Below are 25,860 nucleotides of genomic sequence, written 5' to 3' on the forward strand. Positions count from 1 at the left end.
AGGGATGCCTAGGGGACATCTAGGTATTTTTTTATCTATACTACAGTGGACCCTGTCTCGAGTTACATCTCAAACGTGCCCATCCTGGTCTATAGGTACCATGATGGGACCCTCTGGTGAAGCACGACACCAATAGTTCATGTGAGGGTCAACAAAAACAACACAGGGTGACCCGAGGCAGGATTGCTGACTGATACAACACGGTCTTTAAGGTGACAGTTACAGACTGGGAGAAAGTATCCTATATCTCCACAACATTTCTCACCCCTTAGCAGAATAATTTAGGATCTGGGTATATTTTTTCAGTACCTTATCAAATACATTATAACCTGACAGCGAGAATCCACGACATTTGGCCTGACTCTTCCCCAACGCTCTTGGCATTTCGAGTCCAGGCAAGAGATCTCGTGACACTAGATTCCCCCAGAATCTGACAACGCAGCCCTTGGCATCCTCGAGCCAAGAACGGAATTTCCCCGGACTTGCCCTTAGCTGTGGTCTGCCTGTGCCCTTCTAGTCCCTCCCTCCTCGCCTGCCTCTCGCTGCTGCATTAATCCCATTGCTGTGACAGCGGATCGGGGGAGTCTGGCGGTGGGATTGCATTTGCAGCTGAACTTGGGCCACTCAAAGGGTGTCTACAACAGTGGCTCAGGGCTGCTGTGGAGAAGAGGGGCGCCCCACCGAGAAACAGGAGAAGCGAAGAAAACAGAGAAGATTGACGGGTCCTTGTAGGTAACAGGAGAAAACGAAAGAAAGACGATAACGAAAGAGAAACAAAAAGTAGAAATACGATTAAAGAGATAATCTAAACAAAAAACCATAAGTGGAAAACAAAGAGGGAGGAAGGATCGACAGATAAATGCACAATACAGAACGATATAAGGTGAAACAAAAAAGTAAATAACTCGAGGAAGAGCAGGGGGTGTGTTGGGATCTGTTAGACGCTGCTTCCGGCTGTCCTATCTAGACTGTGCACGGAGGGAGTCGGCCGTGCAGGGAGTGGGCGCGTAACCTGCAGGACGGGTTCGTGCTCTCTCGACGCTGGGGGCAGACGAGGCTCTTTTGACACTGAGGACATGTGCTGCAGACTCAGAGACGGTCATTGCCAAAGATCCGGCGAAGCCTAGTTTTCTGTGCCTGCTGCTGACATGTAGGACCTAGCCCCCGGGCTGGAGTGCAGCATGACCCTTCTCCGGAGCGCCGAAGGCCGCGCGCTCCACTGGCTGCAGTGCCTGATACTCCTGGGTAAGTGAAAGTCTCGCCGTGCTGCTGCTCAGCTGTCCAGTGTCCACGACACTTCTCGTTAACAAGGCTTTAAACTCAGCACAGTCATTTGCAGCGCACGCTTCCCTCGCGCTCATGACACGTACCGAAAGGACGGCAGCGTTAAGAAGCTTCCTTTACGCAACTATACGACGCACGGCAGAGGTGCAAGCTTCACGCACACACCCAGGACAGTTACTGCAGAGGCAACACGCGTGCCAGGCCCCGTTGGGTAGAAGAGGCACGTGCGTGCACACACCCCACGCTCCATGAAGTGCAGGGCTATCTTTAGAAGGCTCTCTGTGGAGGAAGTATTAGCAGAGTGAGTGCCCCCCTCATGGTTTTGTTCATGAGACGCCCCTTGCCTACTGGCCAGTATGATCAGGATAATTCCTTGCATTTTGCCACTGAAATGCAAGCGCGTCGTTTGTTTTGGCAGCACACCAGGTGGCTATTTTTTCAAATGTATTGTTTACATTTCGTAATTCTAGTTTCCTGAATTCATTGAAGGGGCCCAGCAAAGGGGGAGATTTATTAAACGTAGCTGTGGGAGTCGTTGATTGGGTATGACATCCCTAGAGACTTACTAAGGCTGATACAAGAACTTCATACTTCGAACTGGGCGCAAGTAATTTTAGATACAGCGGGGGCCTGTCACAGAAAATACAGATTGGAAATGGGCTGAGACAGGGGTGTTTTATTGGCCCCTCTATTATTTTCCCTATTCATTGCAGATCTACCATCAGTCTGAGGCAGAGAAAGGGGGGCCAGCCCAAAGGTAGATGGAAAACATATCTCCTGCCTTTTATATGCGGATGACCTGGTAATAGTAGACCAAACAGAGATTGGTCTACAAAGAAAGTTGAACAACTTTAACAAATACTGTGGGTATAAAAAACAAGTAGTAAACATGGACAAAACAAAGATCATGAGATTTGGAAGAAGGAGAATAAGGTTCAGTTGGTACTTGGGTCCCACAAAGCTGGAAATAGTAGACAAATATAGGTACTTGGGCATGTGGTTTCAGAAAAATATGAACTGGTCTACCCACCTCGAGGCGTTGAAAGTAAGGACATCAGCCTCTATTGGTGGTTTAAAGAAATTTAATGGAGTATATGGAGAAAAGTCGGACAGACCGGTTTTAAAAGCATATATAGCAATGGTGCCACCGCAGTTCCTATATGGAGCTGAACTACTTTACCTGAGTGGGAAAACTGGATGGGACGGAGAAGAGGGGAAGGCCCTAAAAAATGTATTATCTTTGCCCAAATCCTCAATGGTGCAAGCGGTGAGGTTAGAAACAGATATCACCTCTTGGAACATAACGGTCTGCACGGCTTTATTAAGATTCTGGCAGCGCCAGGGACTAGGTGAGGACAATAAAGTCTCACAATGGTGCAGGTACGAGATAGTGAGGAGTGATCTAACATGGTTAAAAGGGGTAAGAAAAACTCTGATAAAAGCTTGTAAAATGTTGAGGCTTAAGATTAGACCCCTGACCCTACAAATTGAGGCTGAAAGGAGGGACCTTAGGTCTCTGGGCAAATAAACCTCTTGAATCAAGGACCAGGAGTACCTCAGGGAGAAAAAATGAGTATGCTGTATGGCTTCTTCATGGCAAAAAGAAGCCATCTTCCCGTACATCGATAGATTACCATGCCGAAGACTGAGAAGAGAAGTTTTAAAACTGAGGATTGGCGTTAACCCCTGTTATACCAACTATGAAGTAAAAAGAGTAATGATCAATAGTAATGGGAAATGTAACTGTTCTCTGGGAACAACTTGTGATTTAGTACATATTTTATTAGATTGCCAAGTGGTTTTAGATATACGGAAATAAATTTTACGTCCAATTTTTATCAAGTATAGTATAAAAAATAGGGCACAGGGAGCAGAACTTTTACGTGAAATGCTTTGGGAAGGTTTATACAAAAAGTAAAAGAATTTCTGAAATGTGACTAGCATCTGAAGCTCACTTGCCTACAGGATATGGGTAGGATTCATGGTTGAAAAAGGAATATTGTTCTCACCTTGGAAGTGCAGGATTATGCATTTAAAGTTGTGCCCTATGGGAAAGTTTTAAAATAAGATAAAAGTAATTTGAAATGGGCCCAATAATGTATTTTGTTTTAAACTTATGATACGTTTAGGATGTTTTAGGGATGGAAGTTAATAATGAATAATTTTAACGTGCCTCTTGTGATGTGGTTTTATGGTGTAAATTGTGATTTTTATGAATCGTACTTTATAAAGATTTCTATGTTTAAGGACTAAATAGTCCAAATAAACTTAGTTTTGAACTGAACTGAACTGATTAAACGTAGCACAACTCCGTGCTGCAACCAAAGATGCTGCACTGCGTTGTGCCAAGAGTAGAAAGCAGGACAGCACTACATCTGTTTAAATATGGCACAGCTGCCCTTTCCTCCACTGGTGGTGATCTCTAAGAGTGACACAGGCTACGCACACCGTAGTGCAGGGTGCAGGTGTGTGCATGGTGTCTACCGTAGTTTTGTATTGGGACAGTATTCTCTCTTAAAGTACAAAATACCTTGCTTAACAATACAACTTTTCAAACCTATGTTTGCTGTACAGTGCAGAACACATGCAAAGTTTGAAATGTTTGGAGAAATTAGAATATACCTCCAAGTTAATAGCTGCTTCAAGCTGGCATTATTTTTTTGAACGAAGCTCTTTCTACAATGTGATTAGATAGGGCTTTTAATAAAAAAAAATCATAGTTTGCAGCATGGAAATGCCCATGGGGCACTTCCCTGATGCTAAGAAATGCAAAAGAGTGCAAAATCCTACTTTACCTTACTTTTAGCCAAATTTAGACCGTAAAAAAGGCAAAAAGTTTTGCGCTAGAAAAAAAGAAATCATCACTTTGCACCTGTTTGCCTCTCTTTTGGTGACATTGAATTGGGGCAAAGTTTTTATAAATTTGGCTACAGTCTTATTACCCAGCGCAGAAAGCAGACCGGGAAGGCATTCTGGCAGTGACGTAACAAAACATGAGAGGGCCCCCTGCAAGATATGCTGAAGGGCCCCCTCACACAAATCAGTAGGGACTGAGGGGACCCCTCCAACATGGGTAAGCCTGGGGGGCCCTCAGCACTGCGGGGGGCTTTGCTACACCCCTGCATTCTGGGAGCAGCACAATTTGCACAATGAAAGAGAGACAAAGTGACTGGGCTGTCTTTAGCACACTCTACTAACAGAAATGTTATTGTCCGCTGCCCAACCTTTGACCAGAATTGTTCACAGGTCCCCTGCTTGCCAGGTCCAGGTATAAAAAGCTTCCTGGCTGTGGCAGCCTTTAATTTGAGAAGGTGGGGAACTGGGGGTGGAATGCACACGTACTTCCACTCACCCATCCATACAGATATTCACTCACACCCATACATTCACAAGCACTCCCACATACACTCACCACTCACAAGCACTTATACACGCACGCACCCATTCACAGCACAAACACTAATGCACATGCATTCATACATGCACGCATGCACCAAACATTAAAAAAACTAACTGGGCTGCAGCAGTGATCTCGGGTGGTGGGAGGGAAGTCTCCGAGGTTGCTGGAGGGTTGGGATTGCCGCCACCTTGTTATGGCCAGCCAATGAGAAGAGGCCGTCCCATACTCGTCAACGAGTGGGATGAGGTCAGTGAGACTGCTCACCCAACCCCACTCTGTGATGAACAGCACTAATGGACAGTCGTCCCTAGGCACTTTGGGGCTTAAAACTGAAACGCCTAAGTCTGAGTCTGTTAGTGGCGCTTCCCCTTGCCATGAGGGGGGGAAGACCTCCAAGCGATTTGCCAGGCTGAAGAGGTCACACCCACAGAGCTGTGAAATCCTTAGCCAGGCAAAGTTCAGTTCAGGCAGCCAGGCGCCTACGTATTTAGTGCATGAACAGGCTGTCTTACCTAAAAATGAAGAGTGTCTGTTAGGCTGGCCTTTGCTCACCCTGACAGACACACTTCATATCGGTTCCATGTTTAAATATCAATAACTAAAATATAGTTAACAAAAATATAGATGTAAAAATATCGATTACAAAAATATCGACTCCATATACTTAAACAGGTAAGTACAATAATATCGACTCAAAAATATAGATGTAAAAAATATAGATGTAAAATATATCGACTTTAAAAATAACATAACTTAAATTAAATAATTAAATAATATTAATATTATTGACAAATAAATTAAATTAAATTTATATTTTAACTAATTATAACAAATAAACTTAATTTAATAAATATGAACACAAAAAATGTGTACATATACATATATTTACTTAAATACATTTTATTAACTATTATCTTTATTTAATTTATAAACTTTAATAATTATATAAAAATAAAATAAACACATATATAAAACATTTTGAGTAAAATCAAATATTCTATATTTAATTAACACATTCAAGTATTAAAAAAATAATACGTACATTTAATAACAAAATAAAAACATTAGTAGTTAAAACATTGGGTAGCAAAGGGGTAAAAATTACTATTCCCACTCCAGTGAGTGCAACACTAGGGAAAGCGCTGGATAGTGTAGGGGTAAAAATTACTATTCCCACTCCAGTGAGTGCAACAGTAGGGAAAGCGTTGGATAGCGGGAGGGTAAAAATTACTATTTCCACTCCAGTGAGTGCAGCAGTAGGGAAAGCGTTGGATAGCGTAGGGGTAAAAATTACTATTCCCACTCCAGAGAGTGCAACAGTAGAGAAAGCGTTGGATAGTGTAGGGGTAAAAATTACTATTCCCACTCCAGAGAGTGCATCAGTAGGGAAAGCGTTGGATAGCGTAGGGATAAAAATTACTATTCCCACTCCAGAGAGTGCAACAGTAGGGAAAGCGTTGGATAGCGTAGGGGTAAAAATTACTATTCCCACTCCAGAGAGTGCAACAGTAGGGAAAGCGTTGGATAGCGTAGGGGTAAAAATTACTATTCCCACTCCAGAGAGTGCAACAATAGGGAAAGCGTTGGATAGCGTAGGGGTAAAAATTACTATTCCCACTCCAGAGAGTGCAACAGTAGGGAAAGCGTTGGATAGCGTAGGGGTAAAAATTACTATTCCCACTCCAGAGAGTGCATGCAACAGTAGGGAAAGCGTTGGATAGCGTAGGGAAAGCGTTGGATAGCGTAGGGGCACAAATTACGATTCCCACTCCAGTGAGTGCAATAGTAGGGAAAGCGCTGGAACCCAAAACAATAAAAAACAAAACTATCAACATTTTTATTTTTTTTTTATTTTTTTTTAAAACCTTTATTGTGCACCAATGGTATACAGTTACGGGCCCACAACCAATCTGGCCGGCCTCGAAAGCAAGTCATTGCCCGTAAGACAACCATAAGAAAGAAATCTCAGCAGTCCCCAAGGACAAAAACAGCAAGTATCCTAAATCTCACGTAAGGGGAATGGGACCACCGAGTGTAGGAGTAAATAAGGTTCATTTTCTAAATTATAAAACAAGAAGGATCAGAGACCATACAGTCCATCGAAAAACACAGAGTGGGCAATGTACACAGCAGGAAGTCGACAAGGCAAAAGAATCATAATCAGGATAGCGGCACAAGATTATACTGGGCAGGATAAAAGCATACAATCAAATTTCGTACCTAGCATTACCCACCTCATATACGTAGGACAATCTCAATAATGTGAATGTGGACACCAAAAAAAGAAACGGCAAATGGCATAACACCCAGCCTCCATACTGACCCAAGAGAAGAAGGAAAAAGAGAAGAAGAACTAAGAAAAGAAGAGAGAAGAAATAAAGGACCATAGAAACTAAAAAGGACAAAACAAAACCCCTCCCCCCAACCCCCCACCCCGCACGCATGTAGAGGCTACGGCCCACCCCCCCCTTAACAGTGTGCCTGTCGCCCGAAAAACGAGTACCCGAAATATAGAACAAAGAAAAGAGAAAGGAAGAAAAGTTATATATAACAAACTGGAGGAGGGCCGATCATGCACACAGGCTCCCGGTCTCCCCGGCCATGTATTTATCCTCTACCCCAAAAGCCACAGTAAGCATCAATAATCGAGTAATACAATAAGAAATGGGGAGAACCATCATGCACTGCGCCAAGAAGTATATCACAGGAGCGCGCCAAACCGCTCCTCCGCCAGCCACACAAATGTCAATCGGTAAAGAAATCCACCTAGCCCTGGCCTGATCTTATAAGTCCCCCGAGGCATGCCCGCCGAATAAGTCCCGTCCCAGCCGATCTAGGAGAGCGGAGTGTCCACACATAGTAGAAGAGCGACATGGGAATCCAAAATGGACGTCGCCGACCACCGACAGAGTCATCTTCACTGACGACCCGCACCCCCAGGTCCATCTCATGACTCGTAGTCCATAGCAAGAATACAAGGGCGAGGAAAAAAGAAGCAGTCACAGGAGCCAACCGTTGCTGAAACAGTGTCTGGGCCATTAGCGGCGTTACGATAGACGAGGCCACCATCCCCTGCCGGGAAGGGAGTCCTTCAGGATAGTTGAGGGATACGGACATCTGTTCATAAGTACCAACACAGTCTAGGGTCTTCCGGTCTCCACCGCACCCATGTGCAACCACCGTATGCCCCTCAAAAACAGTAAAGGGCCAGCCCTCACGCACCGGAGAGCCATCCGATCGCAGTCGCCCCGGTGTGAGCGTAATATCGTCAAGCTTCTTCCCCAACGCTTGAAAACCAACCTTCCAAACGGACTGTAGGTCATCGAGAGCAGCCAGAATATCACCGCAAGATAACGTGGGCTGTGTTTCCCTCATCTCAGCACTACTCGGTAACTCGCAGTCCCAAGCACAGTGTGTTGCAAGAGGCAGGTTAATACGCTGCATCTCGTTCAGGCAGCCATTACGCGGTTCCATCTTGTAGGGAGAGTGAAGGTAGGACAGGGACGAGTCCGGCTCGGATGGACAACAATCCGACTCTCGGGGGCCTGCAAAACACACATCCAAGGAGCGGTATACAGTGATGGTCATCCCCACTCCGAGTCAGCGCTCGCAGCAAATTCGGGAGCATCCCATGAACACCGGGCAAAATCGAAGACGGAGCGGACACAGCGCACCCTCAGCGCTCCTCAGGCAGACAGTATTTCCAGCAAGCCCCCACCTCGAGGATGCAATCCGGCCGCGTCGTGTAGCAACCAGAGCTCCTGCCATAAATTTGCCCCCTCGGCATTCACAGCGTCCGGCGGACCGACTCCGCCCAGGCCCGGCTGGCCGTTGTTGACAAGCTAACACCCGGCCATGTTTCGCGGCCGAGGTCGCGGCTTCAGGGTCGCTGGGGCCGCAAATCAGTCTTGCGGATATCTCCGGTTAGAAGGCCGGCAGAGGCTACGGGATTGCGCGAGCGATGTCGGCGCATATTCACCGTCACCCCGCTGCAGTTCAATTTCAGGATCGTGAACAGGATGTCCGTGCGGGGCTCGGAGGCTTGAGGAGCCGGGAGCCTACACTTCCAGTCCGGTCGCCATCTTGGCTCCTCCCTTCAACTATCAACATTTTTAATAAATTTGATTTGCAATATAAACATAATTAATATATAAATTAAAATATATTATTATTAACAAAGATAATAAAAAATAATTAATTACACATTATTTAACACTATAATATCCACAACACACACCTAAAATTAATTACACAATTACATTTAATATTTACTAATTAATTAATGAAAATAAATGTATTATTGTTTATTAATTAATCAATAAACAATTAATTACTTACTAGATTTCACACCATATAAATATATAAACACCACAACACACACCTAAAATTAATTACACACTTACAATTATTAATTACTAAATAATTAATGGTAATTAATTTGAAAAGTATTTCATAATAAATCAATAACAAATTAATTACACCGTTCACACCATATACTCATATAAACTCCACAACACACACCTAAAATTAATTAAACAATTAACATAATTAATTATTAATTGACTAATCAAAGTTAATTAACAACTAATTTTTAAACTAATATTAATAAATTAACACATTAATTAATCAATTAATTTTATATAATTAAATAACTTCCCACCCTATTCCCCTATAATCCCACAACCCGCTACGGAACTAATAACGCAAAATTAAACATAAAATACATTAATAACTAGTACAATTCCAAAACATAAAATAAAATGACAAACAATTCTCATTAAAAACACTAAAATACATAACATTGTTAATAAATCGATATTTTTGTAAACTATATTTTTGTAAACGATATTTATTACAACTATATTTTTGTAATCGATATTACTTACCTGTCAGTCGATATTCTTGTCAAACTATATTTTTGTTGTCGATATTTCTTCCAAACGATATTTCTGCGGAGATATTAATGTCCCACGATATTTATCCGTCGATATTCCTGCTCTGCACCCTTCATATCAACAAAAAAGTGGGTGGGCGGGGCCACTCCGCTCATAAGGACGGGGCGATCCTGCTTGATTTGATTTTTATATTTATAGAGCACAACGAATGCCCAGAGGCGTCTTGGCGCTAAGGACTCAGAGAGCATGTGCGGCTAGAATGCAGGCAATCTTAGAGGTCAGATTGAAATAACTATGTTTTGACTGCCTTCCTGAATGCTTTCAGATCAGGGCTGTTTTTAATTGTTGATGGAAGGTTCCAGGTTTTAGCAGATCTCAACAAGAAGCTCCAACCTCCCCAACGTACTTGTTTGAACCTAGGGATTTGCAACAGTTTTTGTTGCGCAGATCTAAGGTTCTTAGACGGCACATAGAATTTTATTCGTGATGTCAAGAATGAGGCACCCTTTCCCTGAAGTGCTTTGAACGTAATGCACAATGATTTAAATATTATTCTTTTCTGAACCGGTAGCCAGTGCAGTGCTCCGAGCTGCTGGGAGACTGACTCATGTTTAGGGATATCCAGAATCAATCTGGTTGCTGCATTCTGCAGACGTTGTAGCTTTTTCAAGAGTTGAGTTTGGATCCCTAAGTAAAGTGCATTGCCATAATCCAACCTGGAAATGGCAAGGGCAATCACCACTGTTTTTAAAGCCTCAGGGGGAATGAAGGCACAAATTTTCCTAATAATTTTGAGGATTGCTCAGAAACTGTAGGTAAGGCAGTTGATTTGGCTATCAAAGGTCAGCCTACAGTCGAAGGTAATCCCCAGATTTTTTGCCTTTGAGACGGGTGTAGGGCACTCACCCAGCTCTGGAGGCCACCATTTCAAAGACCAGGCCAGGGGGTTGGCACCCAACAATAAAACTTCGGTCTTGCTGCCATTAAGTTTAAGATAGTTAGATTGCATCCAAGAGTTAACATGGAGCATGCAGTTGTTAAAGCAGTCGGCAATCTCCTCCTCATTATTGGTTAATGAGACGACTACCTGCGTGTCGTCTGCGTATGATACTACAGAGAACCCGAACTGTCTTATCAGAGCGGCCAGGGGGGTCACGTAAATATTAAACAGCGTAGGGCTCAAAGACAAACCCTGCGGTACTCCGCATTGCAGATTGAAAGTTTGAGACCTGGATTCGTTTAGTTCAACTCGAAAATACCTCTCAGTAAGTTAGGATGTTAATAGAGTCGTTGCAGATTATTGAATGCCCATATCAGACAATCTGGTGATTAAGATTTTATGCTTCTTGGTTTAGAACTTTAGATGGTGTCTGTGGTTTGTGGTATAAGTGGTGAGGTAGCAGACTTGCCAACTTCCACGGTGCCACTGTGTGTGGCACGATATCTGCTCTCTTCACAGGGTCACTCGATGAGGAGCCGATATCAAACGGTGGGCAGGTTTCCAGCTAATTGTTTGGAGCTTCAACTCAGTCAATGTCCATTACGAGGGATGGAACCTCTACAGGATATCGGTGGCAGACACACAAGCTTTGATTTTGGTTTTAGGCAGAGGGAGAGGGGTGTATCGTGGGAGGGGGTGTGTTGTCATGGGAGAGAAGGCTCTGGATTTAGATGTGTCTCGTGATGTGCTCTGCCCTAAGCCCTGCCTTCTACACGGCCACATCCCCTCCTCACACAGTGAAAAACAATGACAAGTTGGCAGGTCTGAGGTAGCATGGTGTGCCAATTTGTGTGCCACTTGGTTACAATACTGGTAGTTCTGACTCAGATCAATCAGTGGTTAAGATGTTGACTTGAGTGAAAACAATGTTCATTGAATCCCGGCGCTCTAATTTCTGTGATCCATAGAAAATCTATACACTACTTTAGTCTTAACACTATAATTTGACAAAAGTTGATGCAATGACACAAGGGCTAAAGGTAAGTATAAAAAGTGGCAAATTATATTGTTATAGGTGATTAATAACCCTGGATCCGTGCAGCACTTGGAGGAATTATAACACATCTACTTTATTATTTGTATACACTTTTTAAGTCCTGGGCAATGTGAGCAATTGTCTTAAGCCCCTACCTTCCATGGGGTCCCTTAAAATGAGTGAGACAGTAGAAAAACTTGCTTTAGCAAGTGCTTATAAAAAATAGCTTTTTTTTCTAATATGATAATTGAGTATGTTTTATACAAACTTAGAGGCAAATTGATCAATTTTTCGTGCAATGCAGAACATCAACTAAAGTTGCAGTTCTGCGTTGCCTGAAAGGGCAGTGCAGGACTGCACTATATTCAGTAATATGGCACTGCTTCTGTTTTATGGCACTGCTGCTCTTTTCCAAAGCACTGGTGATCAGACTGCCAAGCTCCACACGCACACCTTTGCACCATAGTGCAATGGTGTCTGTGTGAGTCTAGCATAGGTTTTGTACTGGTAAGGTATCTTTAGTACAAAATACCATGCTTAGGCTTACTTTTAAACTTTTCCCACTTTATATGTGTGTTGTACAGTACAGCGCACTTACAAAGTTAAACAGCTTTGAAGAAAATAAAATGTTTCTTCTGGTTTGCGACTGACTTGCATTTTCTTTGGAGCTAAACCCTGTTTATAATTTTAGTAGATATATCTTCGCATGACAAAGCATTGTTTTGTGCATGGCAGTGCCTATGTACCACTCATGGGAGACCTCCTTGAAGCAAAGTAACAGAAAGCAGCACAAAGCACTGCTTTGCGTTTAAGCAACTTTCCAGTGCAATAAAGATATATGCTGTAAGATAAATCTCCTTTCAACAATTTGCTCCAGCACGCATCACGTTTGGTAACTTCGCACTGGTGCAAAGCATTGATTAATTCAGCCATTAGTGTGCATGCTTGGCCTGCCAAGGCACAGCCCTCACAATCTCAGGCAATTGGAACTACTTTGAAAAATAATCTTTCTGCACCAGTTCTCTCTCCTTACATCACCTCACCTCGTCTACCATAACCCTATCCCTGAATGTCTCTCACTATCTCCGTATCTCTAGGTTTCTTCATCTTTGCTCTCTATCTCAGTTCTGTCTACTGCACCTTCATCTACCATAACTCTTTCTGAATACACCTAATATACCTCACTCAACTTCAGCTCTCTTTCATACCCTTGCTTCTCTCTCTGTCACTTTAAATGTCTACCCCTATATCTATCAGTCTGGATCCACTCTCTCTACCTCTTTCCTCACTGCTGTTTTCCATCTGAACACCCCAGATCTCTCTTCTACCTACACAACCTCATCACTATCTTTACCTGACATCCCTGTCTTTCTCTCTCTTAAAGTCTATGTTCTCTTACCACTCTCTCATCCCTTTCTCTCTTCCTCACCACTCTCCCCCACCTCTTTATCTCATTTCTCTCACTGTCACATCACCCTCAATACCTCGCCTCTCTCCTCACCGCTGGTCTCTCCTACACTCCCAACCTATCAATTTACCTCACCATTACTTCACTTCCTCGCCTCTGCAGCTCCTCTTACTATGTCTGCTCCCTTTCCTTCACCTCTATATAGCTTACTTCTTGCTGGCTACCTACATTTCTATAACTGTATCTCTTTTCCTCTTTCATCAGCTCCTTTTTCTCTCTCTCTCACACTCTCTCTCAAGCAAACACATATTTGTCTCTGAACTTTCTACTCCATTTCAAACCTCCACTTCAACTATAGCTCTCAACCTCTTTCTTTATAGATCTCTCTACTTCACTGTCTCTACCTATTTCTCTGTCTCACACAACTATACCTGTTTTTCAACGTCACAGCTCTATCGCCATTTCACATCCTTCGTAACTTCCTCTTTTTGCTGTCACCACATTTCTGTTTCTATCTTTCACCCTCTCTCTCCAACTTTTTTCCCCAAGTACTCTTTTTACCGCACCCATTTTTCTGTACCTATTTTTATTTTGTACTCTACCTTGCATCTCTTTGTTTTTCCTCAAGCCTCTGTTTCTGTCTGTCTCTACCTATTGCTGCGTTACCTCTTTCTGATTCGCCCCTTTTTTAGGTCTCGCCTACCGATGCAGCGCCATGCGCAGTAGCGTAAGCGAGACCTATTGTTGCCGGGTAGCTTAGCGAAGTGGGATAGGAGAGGTGTACGAGCATGGAAACACATTGGAGACATGCGCTGTGAACGCGCGCTTTTGGAGACATGAGCCGTGTACGACGGCGTTAGCAGCGTCTGTTCTTGCGCTCCCCCACGCTTTCACTTTTGCTCACATCGATGTGCACGCTTACAGCTTGTTGTTACCGCCCTTGTTATGTCCACTGCCATTGTGCTTTTCCTCTCCACTGTCTGTATTTTCATGAAGTGGTGATGACATTGCGCCTGACTGAAAAATGTTCCTTGGGCTCCCTACGTGCATATGAGCATGCGCAGATTATTAGTTGAGCCGCTCTGCTGCTCCGACTTTCCGAGCGTCTGTGTTGATGTTGTTCCCGTGGGCCACGCTCCTGGTCCCAGCGCTCCCGGCTCTGCTGTCCCCCGGTGTTTGAGCCGCCGCAGCTCTAGTGACTGTCGCGGAACCCCCTTCACCTGCCCCCCTGACAGATATGGCGGCGGCTCCCCCCGCACACCCACCCCATGGTCCAGGTCTAGCCCCGATCGGATACTATGAGCTGGAGCGGACCATCGGCAAAGGTAACTTCGCCGTAGTGAAGCTGGCGACGCACATCATGACTCGCGCAAAAGTAAGCCCCCTTGCACCCCCACACCCAAAGGTGGACTGCTTCCTACGCAGACCTTCGAACCTCACTTTCCACACCTGCAATGACCATTGCACTTCTTACAGAGGCACCCCACTGTAAAGCCTACCTGTACCTGGGGACCCTTGTTTTCTAAGTGGTTTCTTAGCTGCAATACGACAGAATGCTGACTACCTTTTACCCTTTACATCTACGAGCAAGTCAAAGAAATAGCATGTATCTTTAATTCTTTATTGTTGGTGGATCTCTGGTGCCAAAGGCTGGCTACCAGGGCTTTACTCTGTAAAAGTGCATTTGACCAAATATTAAACCGCCTTGAAAGTAATGAGCAGCCGTGAGTTACATCAAAACAATTCTGATGCATGGAAACAGTCCACATCCGGATGTTCTTTATTGTGCATGACCCTGACTCCTTGCCTCTCTTGGGATCTTGTAGAGGTGGGAGAGAGTTTTCCTTTCAAGGATGTTGGTAGGTGCCCACACAATAGTTCTAAACAGTTCTAAATAGGGGCTTTCTGCTCATTGAGACTTCCCATGTAGCCCTAGTTGAAAATGATATTTAGTATCACATAATATTGCTAATAGCCAAGTATGTCTCACTGGTTCAGTGGTTTGGGAGAAGTGTAAGGTACACGTATTGTGTTTTCTCTCCTAAACCTGCTTCTTGATTCGGTGAGGGTCTGGGGTGTATGAAGTCCCCACAGACTCGATCTCCCACACTGTAGTTTTTTTCATCTCTAAATTTGTTTGCGGCACAAAGATTTCAACAACTTTTTTTTACTGAAGCTTCCATCTGCAAGTAACGTTTTTGAGGGGGAAAAAGTTACAACTTCACAAACTGGTGTAGGGGAAACTACTTCACAAGTTTAGAATCAGAATCTGAAATAGCTTTATTTGATTTAAAGTAAATCATAAAAGCACAGAAGTAAAATACAAATTTACATTAAAAAGCTATTTTAACATAAAATGCATAAATTCTGCATGGTCCTACCTTTAATTTTCAATTACACATATATTTCATATACTTAAAGACATTTTTTAAGTTTGTGAAGTTGTACGTTTTTCACCCTCAAAAATTGTGGATGAATTTATAATTTCATTTTTCCCTTGAAATATCCCAGTTCCCCAAAAACTTTAAATCAGAATTGTTATATTTTTTCCTTGTAAAGTGTGGTATTCTCTGACTGTGGTATCTCACTGCAATGGATGAAGCTGTTGAACTTGTTTAACAGATGTTTAACAGATGTTAATGTTGAAGCTCCCTGAACAATTAATGTGCACATTCCTATCTATTCAGAAGGTTGGAATGACATATATGATTTTTTGCTAAAAGTAGTCAGCATTCTGCTTAAGTTCCATGCATGAAATTATTTTGTTCAAGTTTATAAAGTAGCGATAATGGACTAGCCGCCGAATGGAATACAGTTGAAGGATAATGTCTGCGTTTCACAAACATCCGGTTATATGTGCCATACAACGCAGTATGTGGCTACCTAAAGAAAATGGGATTGTTCAAAAGAGCTGCCTTGCTCATTTTTTCAATTTTCATAAAATTGAACAGAAATAATTGAAAGTCACATGCAAGGCACCGATTTCTAGCAAGCGTAGGAAATGTTGTGAATAGCTTATATCTGGCCTTTTGTTGAAGTCGTAATTTGGAAAAATGTAGAGGAAAGTCACAGTTGTAGATGATTTTTTTTGTATAATCAAGTTAGTTATCTGTTCGCTTAGTGAGACTATTGCTGTGGCTTTGGTGCGCGAAGGGAGACAGGAGGTGGCACACGCAGACAGGTGTTGTGCACGCGATGGTTTGTCTCCTCTCTGCCTACCATTGCGTGCTTGTTTTCTGAGGGATTGCCTCCCTCCTCCTGTCCACCGCCACAGAGGCCCGGGTGTTGTCGAAGATTTATGACTGCACTTCCTTCACTTTCCATGTGCTTCTACTCACCTGTAGTTCCTCAAGCTTGCAGCTGAGCGCTCCTGGGTCCCACACCAAGCCCCGCACAGGCCGCGGGCCCGCACAGCTGAGGGGTGTCTATTTCGGGCCTCATCGGATGACACTCCGGTTTGTATAAACACATTAGCAGAATCCGAGCGATGCCCCCAGGAAGTGAAATCTGCCCTAGGCCTAATTATGTGCCAATGCATTCTGAGAAATGTCACTATCATCCCACTGAGTCACTTTGGTAAACCGTGGCAAGCGAGTTTCCTCCTTCCAAAAAATTACAAGTCTGAAGCACGGACTGGCGGGCTCAATGATGTATACCACAAGTGCACGCAGGCTATGGAAGATGCCGATGGAACACACATGCAGGGCCGACTGTAGTGCTGGTGGCGCCTGGTGCGAAAATCATTTTTGGTACCCCCACACCCCATGACCGCCTCCTTGGATTCTCTCACTACCATCGGGCAAAAGAGCCCCTCATCTCTCCAATCATAAGTTATTGCTAAACAACAGTGCCCCCCCTTTTAGGTCTGCGCCCCCTCTGCAGATCAGTGCCCAGTGCCGCCGCACCGGTGGCACTGCCCTAAAGCCTCGGTCCCCAATTAGAAGGGAACAAGTGTGGACGCACGAAAGATTGTGACATTAAATACATCATTAGCTGAAAGATATAGCTATTGAAATGTAGATCGTCACAAGGAAAATAAATAAAGTTGTTGTACGAAATCACTTCTATACTAATGTTTAAGCGTTTAAAGAAGACCGATGGCCCAGGATCAAAATATATGTTACTGATACATTTTTTGTTAGGATTATGTGGAACTCTCTCTTCCCCCCTACCACAGGCATGTCTTGCTCCAGCCACCGGAAATAGGTATTAGCAGGTAGAAGTGTCATTTTGCATTTCAACAGGACTGTGTCTCTTTAAAGGTTGAGTTTTGTTTGTATCTTTCTCCCATCGCTCCGCAACAAGATGGTTCAAAGCACTATATGCTTGTTTTCCCTTGTGTGCAGCAGCGGAGGGGGTGAAGTAAAGCTAAGTGACAGTTTTAGTGCTGGGCTGGATCCTGCTAGGAGGGAGGGATCCTGGGAGCACTTTAGCAGCAGGAAGTGCCGTTCTCGGAGGATGCCTTTGAATGAATGGCAGTTGTTTCTTGTTATAATTTCGCAAAGTATTCTATATTCAGTGGGAGTCCTTGGGGTAGGAGAGGAAGGGCTGACAGGGTGGGGGTCCTGGTGTAAGCGAGGTAGCCGCCTTGCCTCAGGGTGGGTGATGTGTAGTTCGGTTGTGTGGATTTAAGTTGTGAAAGTGTCTCGGCGCGAGAAGTGGTGTCATGCTGGCACCCTCTGATCTCAGGGTGAGACCCTGATGCAAGTCTTAGCATCTCTGACCCCAGCAACCCTTGCCATGATGTGAGAGTGGGGGGTCTCTGCTCGGGGTGCAGCAGTGAGATCTCAGGGTTGTGACAGTCTAAATGCCTTTGTATAACACGTAATGTGTGTGGGAGGTCTGATATATTGAGCATAAAACTGGTCATGTGAATGGAAAAGTGTGCACTAAGTCTTGACCTGATTATCCTCAAAGAAGTGCTAATGTTTAATAACATTGACATTGTAGTGGTGAAATACACCTGATGTAAACCCACAGTGCTTATAACAGTATTTCACACAATGCCATTTATTTAGAATCGCATTGTCTGAACAATTAGGACCAAATTACATGCCCCGAAGGGAAGGTGCTATTTATCTCACCCCATAAAATCCAATGACTAGCTTGGGTTTGGAATGGACCTGGTGCGATCAATCGTATCTATTCTGAGTTTTTGGAAATATTTGCGGATTTTGATACTTAATGCACCAAATTCTTCATGTGACTGTATACACCGTCCATATTCTTCACCCCTGTTAAGTTGCAGTAAGTTTGCCATGCCTGCAATTTACCGAAGGGTGCAGACAAGCGGTAATTTCCAAGTGCAGTAAACTCCACACAACTCCGAAATTCCGACCCCTGAGTTAACGCTGCTTTGTGAAAGGATCAGAAAATGCCGCCCAGACAAGCAAATATTCACTTAGTTGTAATGCTTGACCCATTGCTCAACAAACCAAAGGCTGGATTATCATTTTATGATATTAAACTATTTTTTTCCCCATTTTTTGGACAGGTTTGAGGTCAGACCTTATGCGATCAACATAACGTGGCTTTGGACCCACCCGCCTGTTGATTTTCGTCCTAACTAAATTTAATGAGACAGAAGTCGTGTCTATGCTAGAAAGAAATTATCCTTGGCACACACCAGCATAAATCAAACACCCTTTTGATATCAAGGTTGTACAGGGATTCCCCATTCACTGCCAATCTGTAGCCTACGTCACCAATCCTGCAGTGAGGGACTTCCCAGTTCGGCTTCCAGGAAATTACCCAGTCTGTCTCAAGAATTGTGGCAAAATAATTGAGATTATTTTTCTTATATATATCAGAAGAAGAAAAAACAATGCTTCTAGAAGTTTGGTCCCTCTGTCGTCATAGCTGGAACGGCAACAAGTTACAGGGCTCCTGGGAGCTTAACACCTATCTGTTTCTTGCCTCATATTTGCAGACCAGCTATGTATGCAGTTTGAGAATTCGTTAAATTGGTGAAAGACTCAAAAGAAACAAGTGTTGAAACTCTTGAAAAAAGCAGTAGGAGACAAAAATGTTCTCACCTGAAGAGACCAACAGTAAATACTCATTGAATATTCATAAACATTAATGTAACTGCGTGCATCATTTATGAAGTCTCTACCGCCTCGACGCCGGAGGGGTCTCGCTCCATTGGTTTTTTTTCTCCGCTGTGAACAGGATGCCCCTTTCAATGTTTTAAATGCCTCCCTGGGAGTACTTTCAGCTAACGAACACATCATTGGATTTTGAATCCCAGCTCGACCCACAATGACAGACATCTTGAGTGACCGCAGACGAGTCACTCGTTCAAGCTATGTTCAGTGAATGGCCATGAGCCGATGGGGGAGGGAAACTGAAAGCGCGTGATGCACGCACTGTCAGCCTCCGAGGACAGGAGATGTGCACGCGTACAGGGTGCACAACTCCTGTCCGCGCGTGCCACCTCCTGTCTCCCTTCAGGACAGAAAGCGGCAGCAATAGAGCCTCGCTAGGCGAAGCAGTGCATGCGCTGGTTCGCTAGCGAGACCTAAACAATTGTAATGTATGTTTCGTTCCCTTTACATGCCAGCCCACCTCCCACGCCTCTCTGTCATGGTATCCCCTAACAGTGTTATTTATGAGCTTTTTGTCTGCAGAGCTGCAGACAGAAAACGCCCATAAACAACTAGCTAATGTTTTAGTGGTACCCAAATCTCCTGCCACGGGGGCCGAGGGCCAGTTCTCGACACTTTAGCTGCTTAAGTGGGGAGTTCCCTGCTCCTTAGGCACATACACATATTCATTCTAATACATCGTTAATTTTGTGGTGCCTTTGCTGCAATTAGGAGTACTGTGCTGCTCTTTCAAGATAAACAAGCATTCGCAATGCAATAGGTCTCGCATTTGCGAGAGTTTAACCTATTGGCATTGTAATTGACAATGCCTTTTATTTACGTTTTAAAAACCAACACATAAATAAAAGGCAGTGCCAATTACAAATGCCAACGGCTCAAACTCTAACAACTGCGAGACCTATTGCATTGCAAATGCTTGTTCTACATTACCTTTATCACTACCTCACCTCTTTGAGTACTGTACTGTTCTGACTTTCTCAAAAAGAACAATTGATGGACAGTTGTTGAACAATGTCAAACATTCACCCCAGTACAGAGATCTGGGCCTTAATCCATAGTTTGTTTTTCTCCCCATGCCATTCAAGTTTAAACCCCACCATATTCAAATCCGTCTTGATCCTGTTCCCCATGGGAACAGTCCAGCCCGAACTGCCAGGCCAGGTTCTCCCTGGACTGGAAAACAAGCAACCTAGGACCGATTTCGGGCCATCACCCCATATCAGCCAGGCTAGCTTGACTCCAATGGCATGGAGAGCATGGGACCCACATATGGGCTTTCCCGTCCCACCCGGGGTGACAAATGCAAAAAGAACAATTGATGGACAGACTGTTGAACAATGTCAAACATTCATACCAGTATAGAGTTTTGGGCCTAAATCCATCATTTCTGTTTGCTCCCCATGCAATTCCTGTTGAAACCCAGCCATATGCAGATCAATCTTGACACTTTTCCCAATGGGGACAGTCCAGCCTGAACTGCCAGGCCAGGTTCTCCCTGGACTGGAAAACAAGCATCCTAGGACAGGTTTCGGGGTTTCACCCCTCATAAGCCAGGCCAGCTACACTGCAGTGACATGGCGAGCACGGGACCCCTGTCTGGGCATACCCGTCTCTCTCGAGGTGACAAATGCAGAAAGAACAATTAATGGACAGAATGTTGAACAATGTCAAACACTCCTCCCAGTACAGAGATCTGGGCCTAAAGGAACAGGGTCAGGACTAATTTGCATATGGTTGGGTCTGAACTGGGGTGGCGAGGTGAGGTGAGGTGAGCTAAAGAATGATGATGGCTTCAACCCAGACTAGGGGTGAGTGTCTGAAAAGTTTCAGCGCACAGTCCATCATCTCCTTGTGTTTGCTTTGTTCGCCCTAAGTTGGCAGGGATTGGCCACACATGGGTCCCTTGCTCACTTTGGCACTGGATTCAAGCTAGCCTGGCGGATGAGGCGTGTTCCCATGAAACTGGTCCCAGGATGCTTGTTTCCAGTGCAGGAAAGACCTGGCTTGGCAGTCGGGCTGGACTGTTCCTATGTGGAACAGGGACAAGACTGGTTTGCATATGGCTGGGTCTGAACTGGGGTGGCGAAGCGAGCTAAAGAATGATAATGGATTCAACCCAGATCTGTGACAGGTGATGAGTGTCTGAAAAGTTTTAGCGCTCCATCCATCATCTCCTTGTGTTTGCTCCTCCGGCTTTCTCTACATTTACTTCCTCCTATCTCTATCTCCTGCACTCTAAACCCATATCTATTTTTCTACCTTTCCTTCTATATCTACATCATCCTCTTGCTACCTCTCTGTATCTTTATTTCTGAATACCATTACCTTTCTTTATTTACTTTACCTCACTCCCTACCTCACATATCTTTCTACATCTCTGTATCCATCCCTTCTCCCTCTTCTTCACATCTTTCGCTATACTATTCTCTTTATGTCTGTCTTTCTCCTATCCTGCCCCTTTCCATATCTCTTACTCAGGTGGGTCACAAGTAAATGTTTAGCCAGAGAAGTGCATATATATAAAGAGGAGAAGAGGTACAGGGCAGAAGAGAAATTAGGAGATAATTATCAGATTTTAGCCAATGAATGGTCAAATCCTAAGAACAACTTTGTATTTTTCACAGTTGCTGGAAGAACACTAGAAGAGAAGATGCATATATTTGTCATTACAAATATCTGGCAACTAAAGCTACCATTTCTAGCATTATGTCCATTTGTCTTATTTTATAATAATGCACTAGTCCACTAAGTAGCTACCAAGTAATCCAAAGCATGTTTTCCCTACAATAGGAGAAACATACTGGGTAAACACTCAATTTCACATTCAATGCTGTTATTGCAAGTGAAAAACTCTAGATCCAAACTCAAGAAGACATGGCTTTATTAATGTCTGTTCTAGCTTTCTGTTGGTACTATTTGGATGTCAGACACTAGTCAGTTGGAGTTTTCAGTTGTTTTTTCATGCATCTGTTTTTGAAGGATTAAAAAATAATCAGGGCCACTGGAATTATACGAGTCTGTGGATGCTGTGTTTTCCACATAATTATGTATTTGCTGCACTTGGCATATAATCTATCATCTGTTGCATAATCTGCAGATTTTAACACAACATATTTTGGTTCTAGCTCAAAAGGATCAAAAGTTACCAAAACATGGAAACGCATATTTCTGTATAGTCAGATGCTCTTTACAAAGGCTGATTGGGCAAGTAGCTGATTGCTATTTTTGGGTGATTAGCTGGTATTAGTAAGGTGAACTGTAAATAGTAAGGTGTGCTGTTCCAAAGGGAAGAAAAAGGAACAGGGGTGGAATAGCTCCTATAAGGAGCAAGGGCCCTCACACACCTCGAAGGGTATCATGCTTCATCATAGGGCAGCTCCTTGTTGGGCCGGCCCGGCAATGCCCAATGGGCCCCATAGGGGGGCTCTTTGCCGGAGGTCTTTTATCCTGTATTCCTGGCCATAGATGAAGCGGGTGTGTGTAGGGCATGTGGTGTATATTCAAATGTGTGCAGTATGTGAGAAAAGTGTGAGTTTAAAAATAACTATGGGAACTAGCTGAACTAACTTTAATTAGCATGTTCCATATCATGATTATAACTTAGCTGCGTGTATGCGGAGATTCTAATAATCTCATCAAGCATTAAGTGAGGATAGCGGGCAACATGTTTCATGCCTTACGTTGTCTTAAAGATTGTGGCATTTCATCAGGACCTAGAGAAACTATTAACTACTCATAAGTTGGTATACACACACTATATATACACGCACTACTCAACCTTAAGTTACCATATACCAAACATCTCTGATGGCATTGACTCAAAAAAATATTAAGATAATATCTCTGAATGTAAAAGTTATCAATCATACAGTCAAGAGAAAGTAGATTCTTGATTACTTATATAAACAGAAAAGCAACATTATTCTCTTTCAGGAGACGTAGATTGATTCCAAACATTTCAACTCATTTAGAAGTAACTTTTACTTTTAAGTGACAGGTTCTGCAGCCTTAGATAAGAAAAACGGGGTAATAATACCCATTGCAAAGAAAGCAAACATTGACCTAGTCACAAGCAAAGCTGACTTGCAAGGTAGATGGGTTATCTCTAAATTAGTTAAACACGGAGTTGTACATCACAAATATATATGCTCCAACCTAAGATGGAGGGACTCACAAAGCAACTCAAAACAATCCCTGACTCAGCCACACACATACTTGCGGTGGACTTTAACCTACCACTAGACCCAGCTCTAGACAGAAAATCACACTGCCAGTTCCGATCCAGTAAATCACTCAAAATTCTTAGAAATATGTGTAAGCAATTTAACCTGATTGACACCTGGAGAACACGGGAATCCAACAGAATTGGATTATACTTTTTTACTCGTATCCTCAAAATTTGTACTTGCGTTTTGATTACCTTGTCATAACAGGTAAATCCTTAAATAGGACAGATCAAAACTCTATTGATACAAGAGTAATATTAGACAGTTCTTGCATCACCTTATCCATCTCTGACCCCTCTCCTCATAAAAACAACCCCTTTGGAGATTCAATGATGAAGTTATCTTGTCCAAAGCAAATAGGCAAAGCATTGCAGAAGCGATTAGTAATTTTCTTAATAAAAACAAATTATGCGACACCCCTGACCTCAAGTGATGGGAGGCACTAAAAAGTACACTTAGAGGAGAAATTCTTACAATAAGAGCCGCCATGAATAAAGAAGCTAACAGCAATCTCCTGAGACAAGAACAATTGCAGAGCTTGAAAAAAAACATATCTCCTCTAGAGATGGCCTACTCCTCAATGAAATCGTGAAGAAGAAATAAGAGTATAAAAAATTGAAAGCACCGGAAGACTCTAGCCTCATACTTGAAATTCAAACTCCAGAAAAACACAATAAATGCTTTATTAGACCCAGACGGAGTTACACATACCAGCCCAAACAAAATTGCAGAAATATTTTGAAACAATTATCACAATTATCAAAATCTATATGAGAAAAAATCAGGGTTGAATATCTCTAAATGCCAAAGCTACTTGAGTATTTGCAAACTGCCCACTCTATCCAAACAAGATAAAATATCAATCAATGGACCAATAACCTCGGAAGAAATTGTTGACACAATTCAAAAACTTTAAACGGGAAAAGCTCCTGGACCGGATGGGTACAGTGCCAATTTTTTAAAGACTTTTGCTACTCCTCCAATTCTTCCTCTTCTGAACCTGTTCAATCATTTTGCCAACAAAGGCCAGGTAACGGGGACCCCGGCAGAAGCAATCCTCACGGTAATACCCAAGGAAAGAAAAGACCCTTTACAGCCTAAAAATTATAGACCAGCTCGCTGATACATTTAGACTGTAAGATATATGCTATGATCCTTGGTAATTGACTACAGAAACATATTTTGAAACTTATACAACCCTCACAAGTGATTTTAGAAACAGACTCTCCAGCGACAACACCCGAATCCTATGTCATGCTTTAGAGAAGACCAAATTAACAGAACCCTGCACAGTAGCTATTACTTTGCATGCTGAGAAAGCGTTTGACAAAGTCGATTGGACATACTTAAGAGCAACACTTGAGAAATGTAATATTGACGAGGATCTAATCCGCATGATAATGGCCCTATACCACTAGAGTACGAGCTGGCGGTACTATTTCCTCACCTTTCAACTTAAAACAAGAAACCAGACAGGACTGCCCACTTTCACCCTCCGTATTTCTACTAGCTATAGAACCCTTCTTATACCAGCTAAGGGAAAATAAAGATATTTCAGGTCTCCATTTCAATGACTGCACAATCAAGATTACTGCAAACGCTGATGACATATTAGTTATCTCGGAAAATGCAGACACTGCTATCCCGGCGTTAATGTTCTCTGTACAAGAATTCTCTGACATCTCCGGATATACCCTCAACAAAGATAAAACAGAGGTTAAACTACTCAATAACATTGGCAACAAAAATAGCATTGGAAATTTGGGCCTGACATGGCAACCAGGATGCATCAAATATTTAGGATTAGAATTTGCAAAATATCTAATCACCACCCAACAGAATAACGAAAATGCCCTTGTCAAAAAAATCACCACACATCTAGATGGTTGATCACCCAAATTTTTGTCATGGTGGGGCAGAGTTCAAACATTAAAAATCACCCCACTAGTTAACTACCTAACCAGCATGCTCCCTATGACCCTATCTGACGAATTCTTAATGAAAACAGACAATATCTTCAATTCTTTCCTTTGGCAAAGGAAAAAGCCCAGAATCTCTCTTAAACAACTCCAACTAGTTAAAGAAAAAGGGGGATTAGGTCTCCCCAATTTCAGAAATTACCAAACCGCATACCTCTGTAAACAAGTTTTCAACTGGTTTGTTACTGAACCAGAGTACCTTCCAGCATCAGTGAATATAGAGAAATCACTCATAAACAATATCCCCCTGCCCACATTATTAACAATGGAAATTTCACGCCTCCCTCACTCTAAAAATATCCTCGAGAACACGAGACAAGCCCTCCTATGCGTAGATTACCAATCTAATGTAAAAATCAGCTAATCCAATCTGTCCTCACTATGGTACAACCAGAGCCTAAAAACAGACTCAGTAACAATATATACTGGCAAAAATGGTCGACCAATGGCATAAACCTAGTCAAAGACCGGTTTGCAGACAAGCTCCCACAACCTTTCTCCAACCTACAAACACCTTTTGGTCTAGATACCATGTACTTTTTCAAGTTCCTGAAACTTAAAGCCCAATTAACGTCACACTCAATT

General features: G+C 43.1%; 1 protein-coding gene across 4 annotated transcripts in view; it reads left to right on the forward strand.

The window, feature by feature from the left end:
* Positions 1-576: 576 nt before the first annotated feature.
* IL34 (interleukin 34) overlaps positions 577-25,860 on the forward strand; it is a 920,960-nt gene continuing 895,676 nt past the window's right edge. For 3 of the 4 annotated variants that reach the window (XM_078671356.1, XM_078671357.1, XM_078671360.1), the window contains exon 1: positions 577-1,245. In XM_078671356.1, coding sequence (XP_078527482.1) covers positions 1,182-1,245 — 64 coding nt within the window. In that variant the 5' untranslated portion in view covers positions 577-1,181. The remainder of the gene's footprint in view (positions 1,246-25,860) is intronic. The other variant, XM_078671358.1, reaches the window with a different exon arrangement.

Source organism: Lissotriton helveticus, chromosome 12 (genome assembly GCF_964261635.1).
Source record: "Lissotriton helveticus chromosome 12, aLisHel1.1, whole genome shotgun sequence".
Taxonomy (NCBI): Eukaryota; Metazoa; Chordata; class Amphibia; order Caudata; family Salamandridae; genus Lissotriton; species Lissotriton helveticus.